Raw genomic sequence first — 27,657 nt, 5'->3', positions numbered from 1 at the left:
TGAATCGAAAGGATCCCAATTTTTACAGATGAGGAAACTGAGGATTAGCAAGATGAAGTGACTTTGCTCAGGGCCACGTAAGTAACCCATCTGTTAACAACTTGCTGCCCTAAGAAGAGGACAGGTGATGGGCATTTAGTTATCTATGGGGTGCATCTTTCTTGCCCAGCCAATCATCCTCTCTGGAAAAACTTTTTTTTTAAAAAAGGATAAATAGCTTTCTTTCTGGGATCATTCCTCTCCAAAGAGTCTAGGCCCTCACAGACTCCCCCAGCCCTAGGATTCTAGGATTCAAGGTTGGGTCATCCTTGGGTAACTATTTAGAAATAGCAGGAGCCCAAGAATAAAGCTGTCCCCTCCTTCTCCTCCCGTCCGCCCTACTCCCCCATCCAGGGGCCACTTCCTGTTCTCCACCTGCCCCCTCACCTTCAGAATAGTTTTTTTTTTCTTTTTGAGGAAGACTAGCCCTGAGCTAACATCTGCCGCCAATCCTACTCTTTTTGCTGAGGAGGACTGGCCCTGAGCTCACATCCATGCCCATCTTCCTCTACTTTATATGTGGGATGCCTACCACAGCATGGGTTGCCAAGCGGTGCCATGTCCATACCCAGGATCCCACCCAGCCAACTCCGGGCTGCCGAAGCGGAACCTGCGCTCTTAACCGCTGTGCCACTGGGCTGGCCCCAGAATATTTCTTTTATCACACAAAGAGAGAGGGGGAAACCAGATGCATTTATGAGGGTCAAAAACAAAAGAGCTGATAATTGGAATTTTTTGGTTTGTTTAATCTGAGTAAATAATTAAAGCTAAAACACATTTTTATGCGGAATTTCCTTAGCAGTTTTGCAGCGTCCCATCTTTGGAAAGGGACTGTTTGAGGTGGAAGGAACCTTAGAGGTCATCCAACACAACTCCCTCATTTTACAGGTCAGGAAACTGGTCCAGGGAGGCTGAGCTGCATCCAGTTGCATCTTGTCTTGCATTTCTCAGGGAAACAGACTTCTCCAGGTTCCTAAACAGTGGGCTTTTCTTGCCTGACAAAGGTTCTCCCGGCCAGAGGGAAAAGTAAGATGGAGATTTCTAGATACCGTTTTTCTGGACTAACCTCAACTTGGGTCAGTTCTGTTCCTCCAGGTTTGAGAGGCAGGCTGCAGAGTGTAACTGACTCCAACAAAGGCACTAGCTGGGGCTAAAGTAGAATGAATTTATGATGGATATGAGAGAAAATTCCAGAGATCAGGAGTTACTGAAGGTCTGAGTAGACAGACAGCTGAGAATGGTAGTGGACTCTCCTTTCCTATCTGTCTGAATTGGTTCATTTGTGCTTCTTAGAGGCAACGGAATGGATTGGGTGGCCTTTTAAGGTTCTTTCCCGTCCAAGGACTCTTATGGAGTTAGGTGATATAATAAAGGTAAATCCAATCCGAAATGCTCCCCAAGCCAGCGTTAACTGGAACGCAGCTTTATGAGGAAACTTCAGCGGAGATTCCAGCTTTTCATTTCCCCCTCTGACATGCAGGGATTAGCAACATGGAGAAGGGAGGTGGCTGGTGCAGCTTTTGTAGGAAGAAATGTGCTACTACAATGGTAGGAGGTGAAAATAGACTCAGGACCTTCCAGAAGACGGAGAAAGAAGCCCCATAGAACCAGGGCAGCAAAATATTCTTAGTGAGTTCAACTCTGATATATCAGTTTTTAGTAACGGAGGAGGGGAAGGGAGATCGGTTAAAAAAAAAAACCGGTGGGGAGGCTCCCCATGTTCTTTGGTATCTCTTGGAAATACAACGGCCATAGTAAGCACAGACAGCTCTGTACTGCAGGGCAAGCCACCGCACAGCCCCTTCTAAATGGAGGAAAGGACCCCCAGTGAGAAGCCATTAACAAAGGCAAAAGACATGCAAAACAAACAAAATAATCATGACTGAGAGAGAAGGCCAGCAGACAGTCTGGCTCTGTTCTCCCCTCCTCCTGCTGCAGGCACCTCAGACAATGTAAACAGTTAATTTGTTCACCTGCAGGCTCTGGGCAAACAGAGGCCTGGTCACACCTGAGTGGATAACTCGATTACCCCTGTAATGCCAGCGTGGTAATGTACACAAATTCTATTACACGGCAAACCTTGCTTTCGGGCATTTGAAATACCAATCAGGCCAATGTCCACTCCCTTCTTCGCTTACAATTTATTCTTGGTGTATTGGAGCCGCACCAGAATGGCATTAGGGTGGCGCTGAAGTAGGTCTCTGGAAGAAATCACTAGAAGACTGTGATCTCAGCGGGGCTGGCAGGACTCCTACTCTCTTGCAAAAGGTTGGGTCTGAATTTGGTCCTTGTTCAAAGCGGAGTCGTTGGTCGTTGGAACAACTAAAGGGTACCATGGGTCAGCCCTTGTCTTTTTCCTAAGGAGCTTATGTTATATTTCAGAGAGAAACCCTTGGCCAAGGTGGTAACATTCACGGAATAAAGAGAAACGGCCAATGATGGATTAATAATACAATAGATTTTCAATTTTCCTTTATGGAATCCACATCATCATCATCAATTAAAGAGCAGATTGTGCCTATTTCAAAAATGTGTTTGTAGATATTGACTGACCTCGGAGAGAGAGCTTTGAGGTTTTTTCAGGGATAGAAGCTATTTCCTTAGCGCACCCATGCAGAATATGTGTAGTCTTTCTTTACAGAGGTGATGCTGCCAATCTCTCAGACAGTAGCCCGCGAGTTCTGAATCTTCTTCACATTGGTGATGGATCTGCAATAATCCAGCCTTTTTTTTTCTCCTAACTTTTTATGATCAACAACACTATCTGTGAGATGGTTAGCTGGGGCTAGGGGTTAACTTTGTGACTGAGGAAGAGAATAAAGTTAGCTGGCCCTTGTGGGGCTAGATTTGCTATCTTGGCCTTATCAGCACTTGCTCAAACCAATTGAGCTAACCAGCTCTGACTCCTCCCCCCATACATAATTATATTACAGTCCTGTTTATCTATAAATGAAATAAGAAGGCGGCTGACCTAGCTAGAGTGTTTTCAAGAGTATTATATGGTAATAAATTATGTACACAGTGATGACCTTTTAAGCACAAGACCCTAAAAGGATCCAGTTTTGATTGGCTTGGCTTTAGTATTATGTCTACTCTATTGTTTTTTTTAATTTGAAAATTGGTTCCTGACTCTTAATTTTTAATTAAATTTTTCCCTAACAATTATAAATCAATGCAGATTTACTCTAGGTGTGAGGGATTCATGTAATACACACAAGAGAAGTATATGACTTCTGGTTACGATGACTACATCATCAAGAATAAAAAAATTCACTCTTGAGCCAAGCCCCACTTTCTGCATCTTTACCTTGCTCAGAATGCGGATGAGGTCACCCCGTTGGAAGGACAGTTCATCTGGCTGGTCACTGTGGCAATCCCATAGGCCCTGGTAATAAGTGGCATAGTCCACTGATCAAAGAGAGGAGAAATCAAAGTTAAAAGGATTCTGTCTTTTTCCATGGAGCCCACAGTTTTGCTGCAAATGGAAGCAAGGGTTGTAATACTGCCCCTAGGAAATCTAAGATTTAGGGGGGTCGGGATGAGGCATAGCCAAACACTCAGCATGAGCAAAGGACTGTGGGAAAAGGAAATCATTAACTAACATTAAATATTTACAGATCACCCTTAGTCGGATGCTATTCAATAATATGATAAACATATTCATTTATTAATAAAAGAAAATGAGGCAGGTAATTTTTCACTTAGTTTGTAAGTAAGCAGCACAAAGAGATTTCCTGCCAGACTTTCTTGATCCAGGGTGCTTCTCTTCATTATGCATTTGAAGGAAGAGGACAAGTCTCCGACTTCTGTCTATTTACAAGAGAGGCTGAGTCAGCCAGCATGTGTCTACCTCACAGCCTCACACGTTAGCCTCCTCTGTTATACAGAAACTTCATCCTGGGCACTTCCCACCCAGGTGCTATATGAGGTAATCACCAATAAATACGGAAACAAATACCCCAGTCTTTAAGTGGAACCAAGGGGGTGTCTCATCCATTACAACTAAATTCTGGGTGGGCTGGCCCTTTTCCAGCATCTCATTTGTAAACCCTGAACATGTCTGCCAAGATTTATCTGCAAGCCCCCAGGGGAACAGAAACCAAAGTGATCTGCATTAAAAATGAAAGCAACTGAAGACGACAAACTAAGCTTTAGAAGCAGCTGGAAAGATTTACTAGGCTTCTCAGCAAGACTAGATGGCAGTGATGCCACAGGACAGCCATCGATTCTTAACAATGAAGAATTTGTATCGATCTTCTTCTACCCGGAAAGGTTAAACACTAGAGTACAAAGTGGGAGAGGATCTGGGGGTTTGAATGGCAGGGGAGCTAATGCCCACTAGACATAGGGATAGATAGGGGTAATGTGGCAATGCTCCCTGTTCCTTAGGATGCTACATATGAGAGCTGTAAGCGAAGCACCTACCAAAGATGAAATTCCTATGGATGGGAGTCAGGAGTCCTGGGTTCTAATTAAAATTCAAGTGAGTTGAGGGGACCTTAGTCTACCAGTTTCTGCCTTTCCTTTCATTTGTCTTGACCCTCCCATGAGGAGTGAAGGTGCTAGTCTCTGAGGATGGGAACAGATCGGGGGCAAGTGGGCAGTGTGGGGACAGAGGCCCTGGCTATATTTGCTTTTTTTCTACTTGTTCCTAACCTATGAGCAATTCAAATAATAAAGGCACGGAGAACAAGATCTCCACGTCTCTGGAAAAGAACTTCAGTAGGAATCTTAGAGTTCACAGAAAAAGAGCGGGGACAGAGCTGTTTAGTTAAGACTCAGATATTGCAAACAGAAGTAAAAACGTCACCCATGTAGAAACTGGAGCATGTTTTCTTTACACAGAAAATTGTTTGCATATGCAGTTGACAACAGAGGGCAGCAAACAAGACAACTACACTGGAAACATTCCAGCAGAGAGTTAAGAACATGACTTGAAGAAAAATATATAGGGAGAAAAATGCTAACTATTGAAAAGACAAGGCATATATTTTTTGGGAGATCAGTGAGTGAAATAATGGAGAAATATCTGTCCCTGGAAAGTGAAAGTAGTTTTCCCAGGTTATAAATTTATGTATTTTCAGTCCTAATGGAGTTGATTCATCAACCCAAGACTTTGACTAAATTTAGGAATGAAATGCATATTGACATCACTATTCTTCATGGATTTATATATTATAGAGAAAATTATTTTATAAAAATAGATTTTTAAAACATAGCTTGATATTTCTTTTTTTTTTTTTAAGAGATTTTATTTTTCCTTTTTCTCCCCAAAACCCCCCTGGTACATAGTTGTGTATTTTCGTTGTGGGTCCTTCTAGCTGTGGCATGTGGGATGCCGCCTCAGCATGGCTTGATGAGCAGTGCCATGTCCTCACCCAGGATCCGAACTGGTGAAACCCTGGGCCACCGAACCAGAGCACGCGAACTTAACCACTCGGCCATGGGGCTGGCCCCAGCTTGATATTTCTGAATGGTAAAAAGACTAACAAAGTTGTCTTGGCTTTTTCTGGCCTAGCAGATGGTCACCATGGGGTACTGCTCCCCACATGCCTGGATGTTGGACTAGCTCCTAAGATTATGAATATCTTTTGGGTATATATGTATAAAGTGATTTGATATTGGGTATAGAAGACACCTGGGGAGAACACCTGGAAAAAGACCTCTTGTAAAAGTAAATAGATCACAGGGAAAGCAAGGAGCTAGGAGGAAAACAGAAGCCTTCCAAGAAAAAATAAAGGTACAAAATGCCTTTGGTTCTTCATCAGCTAAAGGCCAAAAGAAGATATTGTGGCGCTCAGGAATCCAGGAGATAGTTTTAGCCTAGCCCAAGAATCAGAATCGTCAGAACTGGAACCATGAAGAGCAACTCTGAAAAATGAGCAGAATGAAGGGCTGAAAGCGGGGAAACGGTTGGACTTGCTGTCTGGACAGAAGTATTCTGGCATTAAGGAAATCAGTGAAGAGTAATGCCCAAGCTGGATGAGACTGGCCTCGTATTGCCGACTCCCTGTTTAACACGTGTGATTTACACTTACGTGTATGTGTGCACACCACTTCACTACACACATTCCTCAGCATTCAAAAGACATGCATACAGCACCTACTAAGTGCCAGGGACTTTGCTAGATGCTGGGAATCCTGCATTGGCCACACACGGCCCCTGCTCTCAGGGCTACCATCCAGTGGGGAGGCACCGTGAAACAAATAGTCACCCAATATTTATGTATTTAGGATTACCATATGTCTGCAAAAGAGAAGTTGAGGGTGCTGTGTATAATAGGGAATCTAACCTAGTCTGAGGGGGTCAGGGAAAGCTTCCTCTGAGCTCTAGTTGTGTAATGAAAACCTGACCAAGAGTGGGTGTTTTTTATTTATTTATTTATTTTTGAGGAAGATTAGCCCTGAGCTGACATCTGCGGCCAATCCTTCTCCTTTTGCTGAGGAAGACTGGCCATGAGCTAACATCCGTGCCCATCTTCCTCTACTTTATATGTGGGATCCCTGCCACAGCCTGGCTTGCCAAGTGGTGCCATGTCTGCACCTGGGATCTGAACCAGCAAACCCCGGGCCGCCAAAGTGGAACACGTGCACTTAACCGCTGCGCCACCGGGCCAGCCCCAGAGTGGGTGTTATTTAAAGACCTTGAAGTGGGGAAGAAGGAAGGCTGAGGAGGGCTTCATTCCTGATTTGGCTCCAGGAAGAGCCTGAAGGCCCGGAGGTCTGCAGGGCCAGCCCAGCTTCTCCCTACACTTGCCCAGCTCATTCTACACACAAGTGAATGCATGAGGAGGAGGATTTCTTTCGATCAGGGAGAGGAACTGAGAGCCCGAGAGAGAGGACTGCCTCTGTGGGTTGGGCTGGGGTTCCTCCAGGTCTCCATTACTCTGGCGGCAGTCTGAGATCAGAAACGGTACAGCATTCTGAGCATTTAATTAATTCAAAACATCCTCAGTCTCATTTTGAGGACATTATTCCATCTAATTATTTTTTTTTCCAGTCTGTCCATTTGGAATGAAAAACAAAAGAATAAAGCTTAATGCCAGCATTTCTCAATGTCTCTCCAAAAAACGTAACTCTGCACTAAATAAAGCCTGATAATTCAAAAGCAAAGCACTAATATATTCAGCATAAAGCAGACAGAGGACCTAGAGCAGTAATGACACCACTAATAACTAAAACAGTTATAACAATTAACAACAATTACAATGATGGAGAAGCTAATGGGTAAGATCACCGCATTTAAATTACTAGCAGAGCTGAGAAGGACTTTTCTAGAGGAAAAAAAAGGGCAGCATCTTATTTTCTTCATCCCACATAAGAAGAGCTAAGCTCCAAACAAACCAAATGTCATATGAAGAATAGCTACAGACCAAATTAAAAAAAAATATATTCTCTCTTTTCTAGGTATTTATTGCAAAGCGTTTGTCATTCCACATCAAGTTCTTTATAACCAATGATGGTCATTTCTTCTGTAACTGGGGCCAAGTTGGTGCTACTGTTGACAGTCAATATCTGAAAATGAGGCTCTATAATGTAGAGAGCTGTAAGGTAAAAACCAGGACACCTTCCTGCCTCTCCTCCTTAGGGACAATGGAACCTGACTGTGTTCCTTCCGGAGTTCATATGTCACCTTGGGCTTCTGTTTGGGGGATATTGGATAGCTCCAGAATTCAAGCTGAGACCAAAGAAAAGAGCCTAAAGGCAGGTCACCATGTTGTTTACATTTTCTCGATGAGCAAAAGGACTGTGCCAACGAGGCCTGGCATGAGGTACAACTACTTAACAAATTATGGAAAAGAGAGACAAAACAGGAAGATAGATAAAGCTAGTCTTTGCTCTACCATGGGTCAGTGAGATTTGGACAGAGAAGGCCAAAGCAGTGGCCCACTGGAAGGGACCTGCAATGTTTTCTAGGCCAGGCCAGAAAAGGTCACTATGTCCAGTCCATTAAAGCAGGCTCAGGCTGATACCTTATTAACTAATTAAGAAGGAAATGCATGAAAAATTTGCCAAGCTCATGGACTATGACACCAGAACAGGAAGAGCAACTGAACAATACCATTTGCTTGGGCTGTTTTCATAGCTCTTTTTTTTTTTTTTAAATTGGCACCTGAGCTAACATCTGTTGCCAATCTGGTTTTTTTTCCCCTTCTCCCCAAAGCCCCCAAGTACATGGTTGTATATTCTAGTTGTAGGTCCTTCTGGTTGTGCTGTGTGGGATGCCGCCTCAGCATGGCCTGATGAGCAGTGCCATGTCCACACCCAGGATCTGAACCAGCAAAACCCCGGGCCACTGAAGCTGGAGTGCATGAACTTAACCACTCGGCCAAGGGGCCGACCCCTTCATGGCTCTTTATTGTTGAATTCTGAAATCACTAATGGTCCTTAATGTTATAACTATGATCTTGAAGTGGGAACACTCACAGATCCTGGTTTTCATCTCCTTTGCTCCTTTTATGGGACCAAAAATTGTAGCTGGCTGATGATCAACTCATGTTTGGTCTTGGGAAACAGGTTTCAAAGAGCAAAAGCTGCGAATACCTCTGTGGCTTCTCTCTGTTTCTTTCATGTAATAGTTCACTCCGTTGGCTGGCACAAAGCGGAAAGAGTGCCTCGCAGATGGAATGCTTATCAGCCAGCATTTTTCTGCCCTGCAGACATTACTGAACGAGGCTCCTCTTTGGCCGAGTCTGCCCACAATTTCAGAGTGAAAACAACCTCTTTCAAGATCTTGGTCAAAGATTTAACGTGTCTGAGGGTGATCTGTACCTCGAGCTCTGCTTTTTATTTGACACGGCATACCCAAGCAAATGGCCAGTCGTTTTCATATAAGCAGCACAGAATGAGTTTTATTTTTTGGTTTCCTGGACATTGCCTTTTCATGATAGGGAAGGGAGATAAGCTCTCATCACTAAAGACACTTAGTGTTAGACTGTTAGGCTGATGGGTTGGAATTTAGTGAAAATTGGAGGTGTTGAAGAGTCACTCATTAAAATAACCCTGTTACTAACAGTCATGCTGTAAACTGAGCTCTTTATAGATTGAACAATCAATACTACAAGGCTGTGATAGATTTTCTAGGTAACAGAATAAAATAAAAGAAATTACATCTTACAGGGTCATTAACACCCAATAAGGATAAACTGAATTCCCTTTTCCCCCTCTTCTGATAAGATCTAGTTGGGCTTTAAAAATGTTAGCAATTCCGTCAGGGAAAAGCACAGCATTCCGGGAACAGGATCCCTGGAATAGTATGTGGATTTTCAAGGTAACCCTGGTAGCTACAGTATCTGTTAGGAGAAAAGATCCGACCCACCGGTCCCCCCCGTCCCGGCCAAAGGCATGTAACATGAGAAAAACTAAGCGAACCAAACTTGTGTAGTTTGTCTATTACATAAGAATTCCCATCGTTGTAAGCTCCCTGCTTTTATATGCTTTCACTGGGGCTGCTCACCCTTCCCTCGGACCTCTATATGTATTTTATTGTTATAATGCTAAGTGATGACATTTGGATGTTACGTATTTGTCGCCGTTTCTATAGCTCCTTTGGAGAAAAGGCACTACATAAATTCAGTAAAGAAAGAAATAAACACAAATAATAAAAATTCCTGCCTCAGATTCTGCAGAGAGAGCAAAAAATCCTCCTCTGTTTTCTAATCACCAAGTCACCAATCATTATAACTTGTAGGAAGTATAAACCATAGAAACATATTTAGAACTCACTACACTTTAACAACACCTATTTTGGAGGCAGGAAGCATGACGAAAAAAGTTTTTTTTTTAAAAAAAACCTACTTGAATTATAGCTGCTGGAACAGTTAAGGAATAAATCTCCCTTCACCCCCCAGATGGAATCTTAGAAAGAGAGGCCGAAGAAGGAAAGGAGGTGAAGGAAGAGGCTCAAGCTGAATTTCAGGCTTTGCCAGAAGACTGCTGCTTCCTGAATGGAGTTTAATGTAAAGTCGGCCACAGGAAGCTTCCAGTTATTCCACTCAAGCTGTCCATGTGAGGTGTTTCTTTCCTGCACTGGTGATGGAAGTTGGTTGAGAAAAGACCTACGTGGGACATGGGTTGGTCAGGAAACAGATTTTCTGTTGTAATTCTGTACAAGTAGAACACAGCAAAAATAGATTTCAGAATGGACTTAATCACGTGGGTTAACTGCCATGGAGCACTGACTTGAACTGCACTAACACGCCTGCACCATACCTGCCTCAGTTCTTTCTCTCCTGCTTTGGCGCATGACTCTTCACTGTCTTTTCTCGCCTTGGGAGAACTTGGGCGTTTATGAAGTTGGGTCCTTCACTAAACCTGTCACATATTCACTTCCCGCAGAGAATGAACCAAGGAAAGGGGGCTTTGCTGAATGGATAAGGAAGAGAAGAAAAGGCACAAGGAAGGAAGGGAGAGGAGAATGGGAAAAGGCAGGGCTAGAGAAATGGAGAGGGAGTGGGGAGGCGAAGTGAGAAAGAACTCCTGGGCTTCAGACTTTCATAGACTCTCTAAGGAAAAATCAGCTAGTATCTAAATCAGCCAGAATTCAGGCTCTGCTGATGGAATGAATGTCCTTGGGGCGGCCCTTGCACTGTGCATTCCTTTACTGACAACGACGCAATAGGTCCTTGGTCCACTTAAGGAGGCTTTAGAGGGGCGTCTGACCTTAGAAAGGAAGGGCTCGCTAAGAGCCTGAAGCATGGTGAACAGACTGGGATGAGTAAAGATCTAATTGTGTATTCAGCAAACCTGTTACATATTCATTTCCAAATGTGCCTGGAATCAAACCAGGCCATCAGAAGTCAGCATCACCAAGCAATTCTATCCTTCACCCCACGTTCACTTTTCAGATCTGACACATTTCCATTCCCCTCTGAACTTGCAATCTCCGGGCCTCTCAGAGAGGAGACATTTCCATTCTTTCCATTCTCAATCCTCTGATCTCTTAGAGATGAGGCAATTCTATTTTCACTGTACTGATTTAAGAAATACTGATAGGAAAAAATAAATATCTGGTTTGGCTTCCCACCCTCTCTAGGATAAACCTTGGCTGTTCTGGGAACATTAATTAAAGTGAATGGGTGGCTGTTTTAAAGTTAAGACTTCCCTATCCAGTCATCTCATGAGGGGCTTTGGAGGTCCACACACCAGTACGCTCTTAATTAGCGAGTCCCGTAATGCTCGTGTTCTGGAGAAAGGTGCCTTCTCCAGCCAGAAGCCCGGATGTCCTACCCAGTGCCTGTACATTTATGTAGCTCTCATACCTCCTTTCTGTCCAGTGCCACTCGCATCCTCTTCTAGCTCAAGCTCATCATCTGAGGGGATAAACATGATCAGCATTAGCAATTAGTGGTCGATAGCCCTATGTTCTCTGTACTATATATATAGTATGAGCTCACCACGTTTTCTTCTTTCAGGCAATAATCACCGTGTTCTTTTTTTTTTTCTTCCAAATCATCTCTCACCTTCAAACTGGCCCCTCTTCCTTCCCTCCCAGTTCATTCGTTCACACACATTTTTAAGTGCTCACTATATGCAAGGTGCTGTTCTAGGAACGAGGCATGGCAATGGACAACACTGGCAGGGTCCCTGCCCTCAGAAGCTTCCAATCCATTGAGTTATCTAGGCGCCTATCACTAGAATCCTAATCCCTTTCCTCAAACTCTACTTCTCCTCTTCTTCTAGAATTCTTTTCAAAATGTATTATCTCCATGTAAGCATCCAGAGTTAGGGGGGTGTGTGTGTGTGTGAAGCTCAGCATGCGTTCAAACCCTCTGTGATTCAGTAATCCTCAGTGTATCAAGCTTTGTTCAGCCGTAGCAGAAGCCGGTCATGTACACAATTTTATATCCCTAGTACTTGGGGCTTGCAGTTACCTTTTTACTGTTGTTTTTCAGCCTGCCTTGTTCATTAGAGTGTAAGCGCCTGCGGGCAGTGGGAATGGTCTGTTAATGAACTGCTACAGGTACACAGTGGGTTCTAAGTCAACGCTATTGTCTAACTCCAGTCAAGTGTTTATATGGCCAAAGTCACAACATGATTGGCCTAAGTTTAACCTGTTTTAGCTCAGACTTCATACTACCTGATGGCATGGGAATTGGGCCTTTGTCAAGAAAGCGTGAGTGCTAGAATCATATTTAGCTATTTTATACATGGGGTAAAATGAGCAAAAATACACTTGCTATTTTTCTTTTTATCACTGCCACCCTCTACCCGCTGTCTCTTTCTCATATACACACAGTGAACCGGGCATAATAAGCAACATTCTGAGGGCTGAATACTCAGTTTCTTCTGGCCGTATTTACTTTCTCTTTCCGGGTCTCAGCACACTTACCTGTCTTGCTTCCCCGTAGTTATGCCACTAAATGGAACTTCTGTGGAGATGGCCTGGGGACAGTCCCTCCCTCCCTTTTTTTTTTTTTAAAATATAAGATTTATAGGGCAATATGAATTCTGGTATGTCAGGCTGGGGAAAGTAAACTCTAAGCTCATAAGTAAAAAGAAACAGCATAAAAATATGTTTAGAACACTAGAATATTAAAGAAGTAATCTATTTCACATATAAAATGATACAGTTCCCCTGCAAAAATAAAAATTAAGAGATTAACACTCTGGGGAAATAAGTCACATGTTACCAAGATTAAAGACATATGTACACATAAATATTCTTTGGGAAAAGGACTCAACTCCTCTTATCTCCAGGTATGACCCAGCAGCAGGGCATCTCCTACTCACCACCTGTAGTGTTCCCCTGACCTCACCGTGAGGAATAAAGAGGTGAGATAATGGAGGAGTGAAATCAAATACCGGAAATAGATCACGCTGAAATAAACCACATTAAACACCATTCTTTGCACATCTGATTACTTGCCCACTTCCTTCCTTCCTCTGCTATGATGCTTTTCCGTTTGGACGTGGGACCAATTTCACAGGAGTGAAAACATTAAAAGAAGAGTTGGGACGTCCTCCCTTTTACAGATACCCAATAATTTGGACAGAGAGCAGCTCTTTTGCTGATATCAAACAACTCAATCACGGAGACCAATAAGTGGCTGTGCTTAGGCGCTTTTGCAGAGAGGGTTTATTCCACCTCTGCTGTCTGTGCACAGATGTCTCTTCCTCCCAATTCTAATCAATGTAAATTGGGTCAGATCTCCACTGTGAATTACAAATTGGATCCGAAGTTGGAGGGTCACTGTGCCTGCTACTCCACCTCCTTCCCACCACCATTAGATGGGAAGCTACACCAAAGATCTTTTCTAAATAAATCAGACTTTATTGTAAAACTCGGCCACTGACGAGACATAACCTCATTAGCATTGATTTTAAAATAAATTATTGAAAGTGGCTTGCCTGCTCTTTGCATTTGTAAAATAGAAGAATGTAAATGTATTTGCAATGATAAAAATGAAAACTAAAACTTGATTCCTTTATCCTTTCAGGCAACAGCACTTAATCTAGTCATGATACAAAAATGGAAAAAATAAAAATCTGTTCTATGCAGTTCAATTCCAGACCAGATACTCTGGTTTCCACTGCGTCTGTGGAGTCACCTAGAAAGAAAGAAGAACGCTGGCCATAGATCTCATATATCATTCACCACGATTACGAAGCTCTGCAGTGATGGATGTGAACGGGGAAGCTACAGTCCCCACATCTGTTCTATCTAACGTTGTCCTTCCCGGGTGGCTGAAAGTGGGCTTGAGTCAGGAAGCCTAGGCATTGATGTGAGGGGCTGGGTGCTGTGCCTCTGCGGCTGCTGAAAGAGTAGGTACGGTATGGGGACCATCGCATAGTGAGGGAAAGCGCCCTCCACAGCTCATTATGAAAGGCACGCCTCTCAGCACCCTCCCAGCTTTAGAAGGCACGGTACAGAGAGGCGTACACTTTATCTCAGATTCTTCAATGAAATCAAATGGAATCTTTCAACCTCTAAAGTCAAGAAACCCGATTATACAGCAACAGAAAAAAAGTCTCTTTGGTCACAAAAGTGAGTGGATTAAAAAGTCAAATTTCTATTTTTTCATCTGTAAGGTGGGGCTTTAATTTTAAAGAGGTTATTTTGAAAAATATATATATTTTCTAGGTTAAAGAGCTTGTTGAACTTCTTTATAAGAATATTATTAGGTATTTTAGCATTACATCTACTGAAATACATCTTCATTTAAGAGGGAATTAAAATTTATGTGCCAGCTCAACTTTAAACAGTAATAGATTATAATGGTTCTTGCTCCTAACAGGGCATATGGGACCCCAACCTTACATAGGTTCTAAACAAATTAACCTCTAAAGATTACTGTCCACTTATTACATTAAATGCTCTACTTGATTCCCAAATATCTCATCTCAATTGGGAAAACAGTTGAGGAAGATTCGGTTAACTGTGCGAACATGGAAGAGAACCACGGGGCATCACAAATGAGCACCAGTACCCAGAGAGTTGATTTCAATCAACACTCTTGGCACAATGTCAGGGACACTAATGAGAGGCTGAAAGGAACAGGACACTGACTCCACCTCAGAGGCACAGAGAAGAGCCAGCTTCCCATGGCACCTGGCTCTTTTCTGAAGTGCCGCTCCGACACTGAGAATAACATTAAAAAAATGACAAGATTAGAAAGAGGGAAATCACTTCCCCTAAACAAAGCAAAGAGACAGAAGCTTAAAAAATGCCAAATGTATCCACATGCAACCAGATGTCAAGGTGCTCTGGTGACAGATGCAACAGAAATATAGATAGAGTCGAAGTGCAAAGGGAATGTGCAGAAAAGTGGAAACAGAAACCATGCCATGGCACACACAGGTATGTTATAAATCCGTGGATGCCACAGCACCTCCTCGGACAACATGGAAAATATGAGCAAGATGCTAAGAACACATTTAATTCTCTGTTGTATAGTTGGTAATCTCAACTGTGACCTCAAAATATGTGCATCCTCTCTCCGTGGTATGGTCTGGATGTACAAGATATTAAATTCAATTTGTGCTGATTGCAACACTTGGAATGCACTGAATTTAATTTCACAAATAATAATTGAGCACCTACTAACCGGGGGAGAGAGACCTGAATCCCAACCACCGCGGCGAGGGCTAAAACAGAGCTCAGCTCAGGTTGAGTATCGGGGAGGGCGTCACTGGGGAGACACTGTGAGAGGAACATGGAGGGATTCATAGGCCGGGATTGGGAGGATATTCTAGGTACAGAAACAGCCTGACCGCGGGTTTTGGTGCTGGCCAAACAGCACCGTGAAGTTCGGGCGCAGAGTGCCCGGAGTGAGTGAGAAAGGCGCAGGAAGCTCACAGGGGGCCTGAGGATGACTCTTCCTTGATGCTCCCCCCATGGAGTGTTGCTTTTCTATGAAATTGGAAATCACTTTCTTCATAAACTTTGTATCTCTGGTGTCTGCTTTTTTTCTTTCACTAGACCTCCTACTATCACCGTGCCCCATTCCTGTGGGTCTGGACAACTACGGGGGAAAAAATAATTCCACAGAATGCTTGCTTCCATTTGACTCAAATTAAAAAATGAAAGCCAGTTATATGCTTTATCATACAGCATCTGGTTTCTGGGTCTGTGATAACTCTCCGGGGCAGTGTGGGCAGCATTGGAATGTGCACAGAAAGTCCCAGGGACGGCTCTTCATCTCTGCTTCCATTTGCTCTCCCGAAGTCTCTCTGGAGAACACAGCCGGATTCTGTTGCCACTGCAGCTGCTGCAAGGCCCCAGTTACAGCTCTCCAATGGGCTCAGGCGCCTTGCTGGATTCCAGCCTTGAGGCCCCAGACAAAGAAAAACCTGATAAAAGTTGTCCTTTTATGGAATCCTATCTTGAAACTGGGCCTGTGCTAGCCTGTAAAATAATTTCGGGGAGGGGTGAGAGAAGGCTCAGAAAAGCCTCCCATTTCCCACATATTGCTTGAGAATCTTTGCAGTGGTTCCCTACAGTTTAATCTACTGCAAACGAGATCTTAAAAATCAAGGGCCCCCATATGCTCAACACGGATGTTCAGAAATCCCACTGGATACCAACCTTGAAACCATATTATCCAGGACTAACATTTTTGTGGTCTTGGCTGAAAACCTCGAGTGCTCTGGTTTTCCCTCATGGGAAGGAGAGTGCTGGCCACGTAGCAAATGCTAATTGTCCCATGATTAATGTGATGTAGTGCATTTAATTTGATGACCCATACATTATTTTGATTAGGAAAAAACATTTTTGCATTGACTTGGTATGTGTTACAGGCACTTTTCTCTCTCCTAGGAAGCCCATTGAAATTATATTCTGGAAGGGAGGTCTCACTTACACGGCCTTCCCCCTAGACAATGAGGCTTGCATAGGCCCCAACCCAGAGAGGAAGGATTAGCAGAACTGTCAGTGCTAAATATTCTCCACAAAGCACATTTACCTGTTATAATGAAGCAAATGTTAGAGGCCCAAGTCATCGACTTTTGATGGGTATGCAGCGTTCGCACAAGCCAACATTCCTGTTGGCCGTCCCTCCACCCAGCACCTGTCCTCGCCGTAAAAGCAGGCCTGAGCAGAAGGTGCGTTCCGCGTTCCATCTGCTTGGGATTTTCAGTTTCACCTGCTTCGTACACAGACCTGAAAATGTCCAACTGGACTGTGTCAGGTCCGGTTGGTGGAGTTGTGGAACTAGCCATCCCTCAATTCTTCAAGGAGGTAAAACTTCCTATTTAAACGCTGCCAAATTAATAACAGCCAGCATTTATTGAGTGCTCACTGCATGCCAGGGCTCTGTTCTAAGTGCTTTCACACAGCAGTTCTGGACTTCTCATGGCGTCCCTCTATGATAGCTACTACTGTTATCCCCATTTTACAGGTGGGAAAAATCAGACGGAGAGAGGGCAAATAACTTGCCCAAGGTCTCACAGCTAGCAGGTGGCAGAGCAGGTCCATCCTGACTTAGAGGCGGCACTTTTGCCTGTGATACACCATGCTGTCTCTCACGTGTTGCTGCTCGGCAGGTGGTCTTGTGAGATGCCAGGAGAAGGGCCACAATGTTAGGCGCCCTCACATTCCCTCTCAACTCCCCAGGACTGCCAGCGTGGCGCAAGCAAAACTAACAGTAATATCAGAAGCAATAAGCTGAGTGGTGTAGATGGGAAGCTGGGTGGTGGAGACTTATGGCCAACATATTCATACCATAATTATATGCCAATATATCCCACTTTTAAAAACTATGATGGATAGAGCTTTTGGGACAGAATCTGTGGGTTGGGTACAACATCGTCCTTTGGAAACTTATAAGCAAGTTAGTTGCCATTTCCCTAACCTCCAGGAAGAGAGCCTGGCTCAGCTACAGTGTGGCCTTTCACACTTGAGAGAGAGGGTTGCTGTGGGCATAGGGTAAGTGGCTTTCCTTGAGAAAGCAGACCAGTCTCCATGCCCTTGGAGTCCACTCCAACATCCAAACTGGCATGCATTTTGGAGGAATGTCCTGATGCCCTGGGCAGTGCTGCAATGACCGAGGGTAGGAGTTAAGAAGGCCGGGGAAGGATGGTTGTTAAGAAGCCAATCATACATTCAGTGATGCACCTGGGTAAGGTGATGGTCCCAAACTCATCTTATTTTCGGAGGCCTCTTTCCCTTTGCTGTCTTTTGCTCTGCTTCTCTGAGCATCAGCCCCCTCCTCCCTGGCTCCTTTGAGAACTAAACATGCAGCACAACAAAGGTCCCTCTTTGCTTCCCAGAAGGCTGAGTGGTTCAGTGAGGTGTTCCCAGAGCATTCTTCCACAGCTGTAACCCAAGGTGGAGTGTAACCCGGATATTTCCCCAAGCCTGGGCAGGAGTGAGCGGAACGCGAGCTCACTAGGCAGATTCTGGCCAAGTTGGGGAGAGCATCTCCTTTTAGGGAGTGTTGTGAATTAGATCCGTTTCTGCACCCTGCTGTTGCAATGGAGCAGACTGTGAAAGGGGAGATTCTCAGAGGAGCTGTGTTTTAATGTAGCAATTTGATTCAATTTTCCACTCTATAAAATTACCCATCACTGCTCGTTGCTTTCTAACAGACACCTTCACTCTTAATTTAACAATCCTATCGAATTCTGCCAGGGAAATTGGAAAAATTTATCACCTGTGAAATTTTATTTTCCTTTGGTTGTATCTGTTTTTGTAAAACTTCATTAACGACGATGACTTGCTGAGGAAATTATCATTTTTTTTTTTTTAACTTCAGACACAAGAAATGGCTCGACCTCAACCAAGATATCATTTGCATAATAAACCACAACAAAAAGGCTGAGGAAGTCGGGACTGGCAGAGGCTGGAAGAGCTAGGAGAAGAAGCAGGCTCTCTTTGGTGGGGTGGGTGAGGTCCCAGCAAGGAGGACACGTGTAGCCACAGCCTGCTCCTCGACTCAGGAAGCAATGACGTGGCTTCTTCCCCAGGGAAGAGAGGAATGCAGTGTTGACAGGGTTGGACCTTCTTCTTAGGAAGTCTTGAAATGCAAGTCGCTTACTGATGCTTTTTAGGAACCAGTCCTGCCTTCAGGGGCCCGACTGTTAGGATGACCTGAGTTCCTAAGTTCATCAGGGATTGAGGTTTAAATTGCAATAAATTTAGGCTTAACTTGAATTTCTCAGCAGAGCACTGAACTCCTGGCAAATTTCCACAGGAGCGATCTTTCTGAATGGACTTGAAGATTCAGCGTTCCTGTGGTCTAACTACCTCACAATTAAAATAAGGCTCCGGCTTCAGTTTTCCACAGTCTGACCCCCACTGTGCTCTGCACTATTCACCAGCTGCTGTGATCCCCGCAGAGGTAGCTATGTGGAAGCAGCGATGACTATACATTTTTTGAGATGCCAGTTGTTATGCTTTGGGAAGAAAAAAATATGTCCAGTAGACCTGCTGGAATAGTGGGCAGAGCAACCACGTTAGGCTTATTGGAAGAGACGCAATTTGACTCGTGGTATATCTGAACTAGGTAACAACGAGTTGTGCTCTATCAGGGCTTTACTGGGGTACTGAAAAGGTTTCTCAGCATTGATCTATACTCCTTCAGACTTTTGATATCCTTCATCATTTTGGTGTCACTTTCTATTATTCTCACAATTGCAGAGAAAAGAAGTTGAAACCAGAGTTTTGATGACTCATCCTAAAACTCACAGTAAACCAATGAAAGCGCTTAGGAGATACATCAAAAGTCATGGTTTTGACTTTTTAACCTTGTCGACATGTGTAATAAATTACTTCACATGGCACAGATGAGAAGACACTCCCTGAGGGACTCGTCCTGCTCCCAGAGCGAGAGACGGCTTCTCCACTGGGAATCATGGATGCTCCACCGAAGCTGCCTTACATTTCCTCCTTCAGAGACTGGGCTGCCTCTGGAGTTTCAAACTTATGTTCTTCTACAAGGTCAAGAGTTTCTGAACCAGAGGAAGATCATTAGAAGATGAAAGTCTTACCTGGTAAGATTTCGTAAATATCATCGTCTTCCTTCTCCTCAGTGGGCTCTTTTAGCCCCATACTCAAAGGCAAGTTAATGCGTCTGCTTTGGGAACCAGAATTTGGGGAGTCCAAACCATCAATATCATCATAGGTCTCTTCTTCTTCTTCTTCCTCCTCCTCGTCGTCCTCTTCATATGGAATGGTTAATGAGCTCAGATCTGCCAGAGGAGAGATGAGAATGAATCAAGATAGGGAGAAAAAGAAAAGAATAGGTGAGGGAAGGAAAGAGGGAGAAGGAGGAGGAGGGATGAGAATAAGACATGTCAAAAGAAAATGAAACACTAGGTTAAGTGCTGTTATTTCTAACGTGGGCCTTGGCGGCAGGAAATCTACGGAAAAGGGCAGACTAGCACTGCGTCAGGTTTAAACCATCAACATAAATCCTTCCTTGCAATAAAACTTGATCAGGATGACGCAGCCTGAAAAGCACGGGTGTGTGAATGAGCACACAAGGCGAGGCGAAGAAAACAGGGCAGAAGAGGAAAGGCCAGCGTGCCACGCACTGCTCGTCACGTGGAAAACTGGAAGGGTGAGTGATGGCCTGTGGTTCTCCAGGGCGCACAGGGCCGTGGGAACTGTGGCGGCTTCCAGAGGGTATGTGAGCTGTCAGAAGCTCGTCTGCCCCGTGAACTCACTGCAGAATTTCAGACAAGTTTGTTTGTAAAGAGAAGAATGAGAAAAAGTGGAAGAGGAAGGAAGCAGGATATGGAAGAATATAAGAGTAATACAAGACCAAATGGAGTGGCTGAGCGAGGTGGTTACCAGGTCCTTTTGCAACTGTGCAGTCTGGCTGACCTTAAAGTGGGTCACTGCTCTGAGGATGTTGAGCTGTGACAGGCTGGGGAGTAAGGGCAGGGGAGGGAGATTGGTTTTTTATTTTAATGGGACACCGGGAAGGTTCATTCTCCGACGTGCAGTACAGAACGCTCCCTGCAACCCTGCTGAGGGGCCTCTGCAGGCTGGGGAGTGCAGCCAGGGTACTCTGGGGAAGCAGAGGGTGGAGAGACATCCAACGCTCATTTCAAAACACAATAAAACTGTTTGGCTTGATTAGGCTTTTAATAAAGATTTTGCAACAATTTTCATCTGAATTCTGGTGCCACCTCATATGAGGAAGGGATCAAAGACACATTTGTGGCTTAAACCGTATGTTATTATTTTGTTTGTTTTAAAATAAAATGGAATGAATAATTTCTTCAATGTGGGATTCTGAAAGTACCACAGGGTACAGCTCAATAAAGCTGCTTTGAGTTTTATTGAGGTTTACACACTTAGGGGTATATTACACGCATAAATCCAAGGCACCTAGATGAGAGTGTACCCTGTAGTCTCGCCATCAATGTTCATGTTTGCCTAGTTCCAGTCTATTATACGTGATGCTCTCGGAAGATGCAATAGTTTGTTTTTGTGATAGCAAAGGCATAAACAGAGTGAAATAGGCAATTCTTGTAATTAAAGCTCCGGTGCTTCCTTCTTTTTATCCACAATAAAATCTTATAGCAGAATAAAAAACGGAGATGAAAAGGCTTGGTGTTGTTACGTTGATGTGCTTCTCCCTAGGTCTGGGGCCAAGGACAAAGTTGGTGTCTGTGCCTTTCTGCAGAGGCAGGGTCCCGCCATGATGTATGCCATCCTGAGGCGTAGTGACGCCAAGCGACAGACTCAGGTTGTCTACTTCTACCTGCCAGGCCACTCCCAGACAAGGCTTCCTGGACCACTGTCACTGCTGTGCCTGCAGGCTGGCCAGCAGAGGGTACTCTAAGAGCAGTCATTGAACATCTTCAGGCAGGACTCTTCCCATCCCAAAGCAAGGAGCATTTTACTGTGGCTTGGGAAATAGCAATTTGTTTTTAATGTCTAATGTTCTTGAAGGCCACCTAGATGGGTTTAGATTTCTACTTCCTCCTAAGGCTAGAACAAGAGGATTTTGAACCTAAATCACATCTAGATGACATCAAATTTGACATCATGAATTTCCTTTCCAGAATATAAGCGCTTAGGAGATACTGGATTGAGCTGAGCTGGTTTTCAGAATCTCCTTTTCTAGTGATTATGAACGTTACAGACTTGCCTGTATGTAGGTGGATGAGCTAGAATGTTATTAGAGGTCATCTCCAGGTTGACAGTTTCTTTACCTTCTGATTCATATGTGGTACTAGTTGTTGTTAGAATACAAAGGATGTGACAGGGAGGGTAAAAGGGAGAATGGGAAGAAAAAATACATACTGAAGCCTGTGGATTATTTTTACGCAATATAACTTCAACTGTAAATCCACTCAAGCATTGTTTCTGTAATGACGACACTTACCCTTTAACAAGAAATTTATTTGATCCACCCAGTCTCTGGCTTCAGCTGGATTAGTAGCTGTAAACTAGAGAAAAATCAGTGAATTAATTTATCACCTTCACTAAAATTTCCATGAATCCTTACAAGTTCCGTGAAGGAACTTGCAAGTCGAGTTTCAGAATCAAGTTGAAAGTTTGGCATTCTCTGCTTGATTAATGTTTAGAAAAAAGACCAAAATCTCAGTCGAAGTGATTTTTGCCTTCAGCAATTTGGCATACCCAATGTGGACAGCTATTTGAGTCCAGAATTCATATTCATGTGAATTCATCCATTAGATTATCCACTCATTCATTGGGCATTTATTTGAGAAATATTTAACAGAAAAAAAAAAAAGCAAACCAAAATTCTCAACTTCAAGCAACAATGTGTCAGCTAGAGAGACAACATACACACCGGAAACGGGAACACTAGGAAGTAGGTGCATTTGATCCCAGGTGGATGCTGAGAGACTACAGGGAGCACTTGTTGTTGCCTAGAGTAAGCCAGGGAGGCTCGGTGAAGTAATGCTGTTTGGTTGAATTTTAAAAAAGAGTTGCTGGAAACTGACTGCTGGGGGGAGTTGGACCTTTCAGGTAGAGAGAACCAAGTGCAAAAGATTAGGCAGGAGACCATTGTGTGTGGGGCAGGTAGGCAGATCAACCTGACTGGAGAAGAACAGCAGATGAAGCTGGAGAGTTGAGGGTCAGAGAAGAGTTGATGAAAGGGCTCTGAGTACTAGGAGTTCAGACATAAAATGTAGGCAATAAGAAGCCACTGTAAATTTCAGCAAAAGGAGTGAGAGATTCTTTCAATAATCGTGGGCAGGAGGGATTGGAATAGGGAGAAATTGGAGACAGAAGACCAAGTAGAAGGCTACTTAACTAGTCCTCTGGGTGAAGTGAGAGGGACTTAACTATTGTGATGGCTGTGGGAATAAACCAGAAGGGAAGAATCCAGAGGACACTGTGGAGGGAGAATCCACAGACCATGATAATGACTTGGATTCAATGGGCCAAAGAAAAGAAGAAGTAAACAAACTCTACATTCTGATTCACAAAACAGGCCAGTCAAGCATCAAGCCTTAGTAATTTTTTATTTTAAATGAATCAACTTGAAATGACTGTTCCTGAAAAACATTTTTATTATCTGGCCATTAGGGTAAGATAAAGATATATGCTGTCTAAGAAACCCAGATTCCTGCTTAATACTTATTAATAGACATTGTCATTCTTGATTTCTTAAAAACACATTTCTATAAAAAATGTCTAGGGAAATTGATTTAGACTTGTCATATAAATTTTTATCTGGATGAGGCACCATTAGAACTGAATAATAAAAGAAGCTTAGAAATATACCCAGTGCATGTATCTGCATTATATACATCTATAAGGACTCTACAGAAAAGTTGAGTTTCAATTTAAAAAAAAAAATTCAAAATTGCATAAGAAGACCTAGGTCATTTTATCAAAATAAGGGTTAAAGATTCGGTAGACACATAAAAAAAAAGTGTTGAGAAAAATTTGAAGAGTCAAAGCGTTACTGAAGTGGTTACTATTAATCTTAGCGTGGTTTTTCTCTTTTTCATAAGTTAGCTAAAGTTTTTCTAAATTGTTTTAGTAAAATTGTGATAAGATAAAAATTGCCCACAAGCAGGAAAAAATATGTGTATATATATATATATATATATATATATATATATATATATACACACACGTGTAAAAATATGTTTTTGGTGAAAATCACTATATTCCCATAGTCAGAAATTTTTATTACTTTAATTAATTTTATAACAGGTAATAAACACATTACCTATTATATTATATTGAAATATATAAAAATGAACACAGTGAAGAATAAGTCTTTCTCACCTCCACTCAGGTCTTCTAGTCCCTCAGTTATCACTGCTACTACTCAGTAATCATTGTCACCAATATCTTAGAAATCCTTCTAGAGATATGCAGTGCATCTACACACAAGAAGATTATTCTGGATAGCAAGATGAATATGGGAACATAAATTATTTTTCACTCTACAGTCAGATTTTTCTTTTTCTGAGTTTCATGGAAGGAAGTGAAGATAATCAGTTGAAAAATAAAGAGAATGGGAATTAAAGCCATGCAGTTAGAGACTACGAGTAAGGAAGTGGGTTGTGTGCTGCAACAAGACTCTCACCTACGGAAGGAGACTGGGAAGGGGAGGGATGAAGAGACGGAAGCCAAGCAAGGACAGTATCTAGGATGAGAGTGCCAACAGAGAGGAGAAGGGAGGGCACGACACAGCAAAAGTGAGGACACATCAAGAAAACAGGTCTTGGTAAGAAATGGGCAGGTAACAAGGAAAGGATGGAACCCAGCATAGCAATCACGGCTCACACACAACATGGAACGAAACTGCGTCTCCTCGGTTCACCCTACCTCATAGCTGCGCCTATCCGGGGAGGTCAGTTCAAAGCAGCATTCCTTCTTGGAATCTTTTCGCAGGTAGGGGGCCATCCGCACACTGTAGCCCTTAATGAGAAAGGTCCCTTTGGGCTGCTTGCCTGCAAGACAGGAAAGTTCCCTGTACCCCTAGAGAGATGCAACTGCCAAGAGAAGGCATCTTCTCTGGTATGTAAAATGAAAGCACAGAAACAGCTGTTACATCCCTGAGGAACCACAATAGTCAAGGAAAGGTTATTAAGGAAGCTTAAGAAGAGGCTACTGCGACAGCGAGGCAGGTATCACTGCCAAGCTGGGGAAATGCAACATGAAAGGTTATTTTGCCAAAAGAGTACAACAGAGACAGAGAATTTATTAGAATGTTAAGAGATCTATAATAACAGAAAGAAGGAATTATTACAGCAGGGAGAGTGCGGCTGGAAACGTGAGGCTCTTGAAGACCATTACAGAACTGAAACATTATTATCAGGGCCAGCAGAGCTCACAGTTGAGGGGAGGGACAGCAGGGCAGGGGCACCACGAGTTCCTGGGACCTTCTCCTCTCCCCCGCCCGCAGGTGGGCTGGGAATTGATGCCAGAGGGAGAATAATTAAAGCTTAGTATTTTATCCCCCTTCCAAGAGGTCACACTGGGAAGCAGCAGAGTACTGTTGAGTATGATTAGATGACGAGGAAGGAGATAAAAGGAAAAGGAACCTAAGTGAAGGAAAGGAGAGCCTACTCTGCCTGTCACTCTCTTCTTAAAAATAAAACATTGGAAACAGGAAAAGAGGGGGTGGCTCCCAGTGATTCTGCGTCCTCATGATGTGGTTCAGGCAGAACACGGAGAAGAGTGGAACCACAGTGTCTAGGTGACGCTCTGTGTCCTGTTATCACGTGGAACGAATTGCTTAATAAATGCTTTTTGATGATGATGATGATAAGGGTGGCAGTGGGATGACAATATTAAAAGAAACGAAAACACAAAGACTCTGTCCTTACCTGGTTGAGCTAAAAGAAATACACAAACACTCTCTATTTACTAAGAAAATGTCTTGGGCACAATAAGAAGTAACTGGTGAGAAGGGAGCCATGCAACAGTGCTTTTTGACACCAGAATCTTTTTTGTTAATGTATCTCTCCTTGTTCTAACTGGCCACTAAAATGTTTTGTTGTTTCTTTGGTCACCACATTTTATTTCAGCCTGACGGCCAAATGGTCAATGAAAGTCTCCACGTCCCTCGCTCTTGCTCCCCCCTCCCTCAGCTGCTCTTCCCCCCTCAGCTGCTCTTCCCCCCTCAGCTGCTCTCTCCCCCTCTCAGCTGCTCTCCCCCCTCACCCGCTCTCCCCCCTCTCACCTTGAGACTAAAGGATTCTGAACGAACGAACATGATACCTGGTTTTATATCCAGATATGCCAACCATTTATTTAAATGCAAGAGAAATGACAAACATTTTTACAATGACCTAAATGTTAAAATGAGTTTGAAGGTTTAAAAGAAAATAACACAATAACACCTGGGAAGAAATTGTGGTTGCTGCATTTGAGAGTGCGCTGGGGGTTGAGCAGGGGACTTGTTACTCAGTTTTTGAGCTGTGCGGCTATCATTTCCAAACAGAGCTTCACGCTTCACCCCTGGCTGGGAAAGGCTCTGAGGAATCCCAGACAGTGATCCCAGGATGAAGGGCAGTGACGCATGTTCTGGGCAGAGAGGCAGGGTGAGACAACTGCCTGGAAGCCCAAGGGCAAATCTTAAAGATTCCAAGTCACTTAGTAAAGTTGCAGTTTTTTCTGCTACCTTAGTGCCACAGGCAACTGGGCAGATATCTGATTGTTCCTTAGACTGCATATCCAGGCATTGGGAGAGGAATAAGTCTGGGAAAGAAGGAAGAGAGGAGAGACAGAAGATGACTGAAAGGAAAAACAAGGATGTACTCTGAATCACTGGCCTCTGTACCCAGGCAGCAGAGCAAAGGAAAGCCCCCAAGAATTCGTGCTTTGCTTTATCTCCCTCTTGCTTCATAGGATTACCCCTGGGGCAGTCCGACTGTGTAGGAGGCTCGCTGTTTGGAAGCTTGCATTCACCTACAATGATAATGTTTAGCTTGTGTTTATTTGTAGCTGCCTCCAGTTTGTGCTTCTATCTTCTATTCCTTCTCGGGAACTGAGCAACTGTGTTAAGCACGGACGGGAGGTCTTTGAGGGATGGCTCACGAGTGCTGTGCTTGATTGAGTCAGTGGTGGCCCATTTAGAAGCTGCCTCCAGCCTGAGTCAACACTGCTGCTGCTGCTGCCATCTGGCTGAAGGGTGTCTCTCGAGCACAGCCCACTGGACTACATCCCAGGAGTCATTAGGATAACGTTTGGAGCATCTCTTAGAGAGTGTGGACTCAGGGATTCTGTTTCTGGGCCATTGGTAAGCTGTTAAAATCTTTCTCAGAATTAATTTTTTTTCAATATTTTAACTATATTATAATGCCTATAAAGAGTTTGAGGTCTTTTTTTACAAAAAAAAGAATGCCATAGTGTTTAACCTTGATAATATTGTGTTATTAGTCATAGTAAAAGATAACCTTTTGGGGACTGGCCCCATGGCCTACTGATTAAGTTTGGTGCACTGTGCTTCAATGGCCTGGGTTCAGTTCCCAGGGGCGGACCTAAAGCACTCGTCAGCAGCCACATTGTGGCAGCAACCCACATACAAAATAGAGGAAGATTGGCACAGATGTTAGCTCAGGGCAAATCTTGCTCAGCAAAAAAAAAAAGAAAGAAAGAAAAAGAAAAAAGATAACCTTTTGATATGCAGACCACACTATCCTAGTGTTTAAAGGGGAAATAATTTCTAAATTGGCATCGGAGCTTTTGGTGACAGGCAAGGTATTATTTACCCAAGCCTATTTCTTTCCCAAGCATGTCTCCATATGGGTGTTAGTTAAAGACTGCTATCTTGAGATCTAAGTACTTGAGAATTTACGAAGTGCTTGCATCCAGGAGTGAGATGCTGCTGTGCAAATGAGGGACACTTACTTTTCTCATTAGCATAGTAGTAGAAGAGGCCTCTGCTGACAACACACCATCGCTTCTGCCACTCCGACCCAAAGAAACTATGATCTAAACAGAACAGCAGTTAGGGACATAAATTCAGGGAACTACAATCACTGAGGAGTCCATGAAATCCAACAACACACAGTCCAGCGTGTTCTTATTTTATTTCCCAGGTTAATGGGCTGTGAAACCCTCCCTTGCACTCCCACAGGTTATCCCATGTTGACGCAGAGGCCAGAGGACTCAGTCAGTCATAGGTCCGAGTTCCAAACAGGGCTTACCCCCTCCAACCCCTCACAGCTGTCTCTCTATCTTCCTTTCTATCTTTCAGGTTCTAATCTCATTCTGTATTTTTCAAA

At 43.5% G+C, this 27,657-nt stretch overlaps 1 protein-coding gene across 1 annotated transcript in view; it reads right to left on the bottom strand.

Moving 5' to 3' along the window:
- SKAP1 (src kinase associated phosphoprotein 1) overlaps positions 1 to 27,657 on the bottom strand; it is a 256,565-nt gene that overhangs the window by 18,558 nt on the left and 210,350 nt on the right. The window contains exons 6-11 of the mRNA XM_044744416.2: positions 27,281 to 27,364; positions 24,251 to 24,375; positions 21,819 to 21,882; positions 19,468 to 19,668; positions 11,301 to 11,351; positions 3,347 to 3,447 (exon numbers count right to left, since the gene is read on the bottom strand). Of these exons, the coding sequence (XP_044600351.1) occupies positions 3,347 to 3,447; positions 11,301 to 11,351; positions 19,468 to 19,668; positions 21,819 to 21,882; positions 24,251 to 24,375; positions 27,281 to 27,364 (626 nt within the window). The remainder of the gene's footprint in view (positions 1 to 3,346; positions 3,448 to 11,300; positions 11,352 to 19,467; positions 19,669 to 21,818; positions 21,883 to 24,250; positions 24,376 to 27,280; positions 27,365 to 27,657) is intronic.

Source organism: Equus asinus, chromosome 13 (assembly GCF_041296235.1).
Source record: "Equus asinus isolate D_3611 breed Donkey chromosome 13, EquAss-T2T_v2, whole genome shotgun sequence".
In the NCBI taxonomy this organism is placed as follows: domain Eukaryota; kingdom Metazoa; phylum Chordata; class Mammalia; order Perissodactyla; family Equidae; genus Equus; species Equus asinus.
The sequence above is the reverse complement of the archived record's forward strand: the minus strand, read 5'-3'. Positions and strand labels throughout refer to the sequence as shown.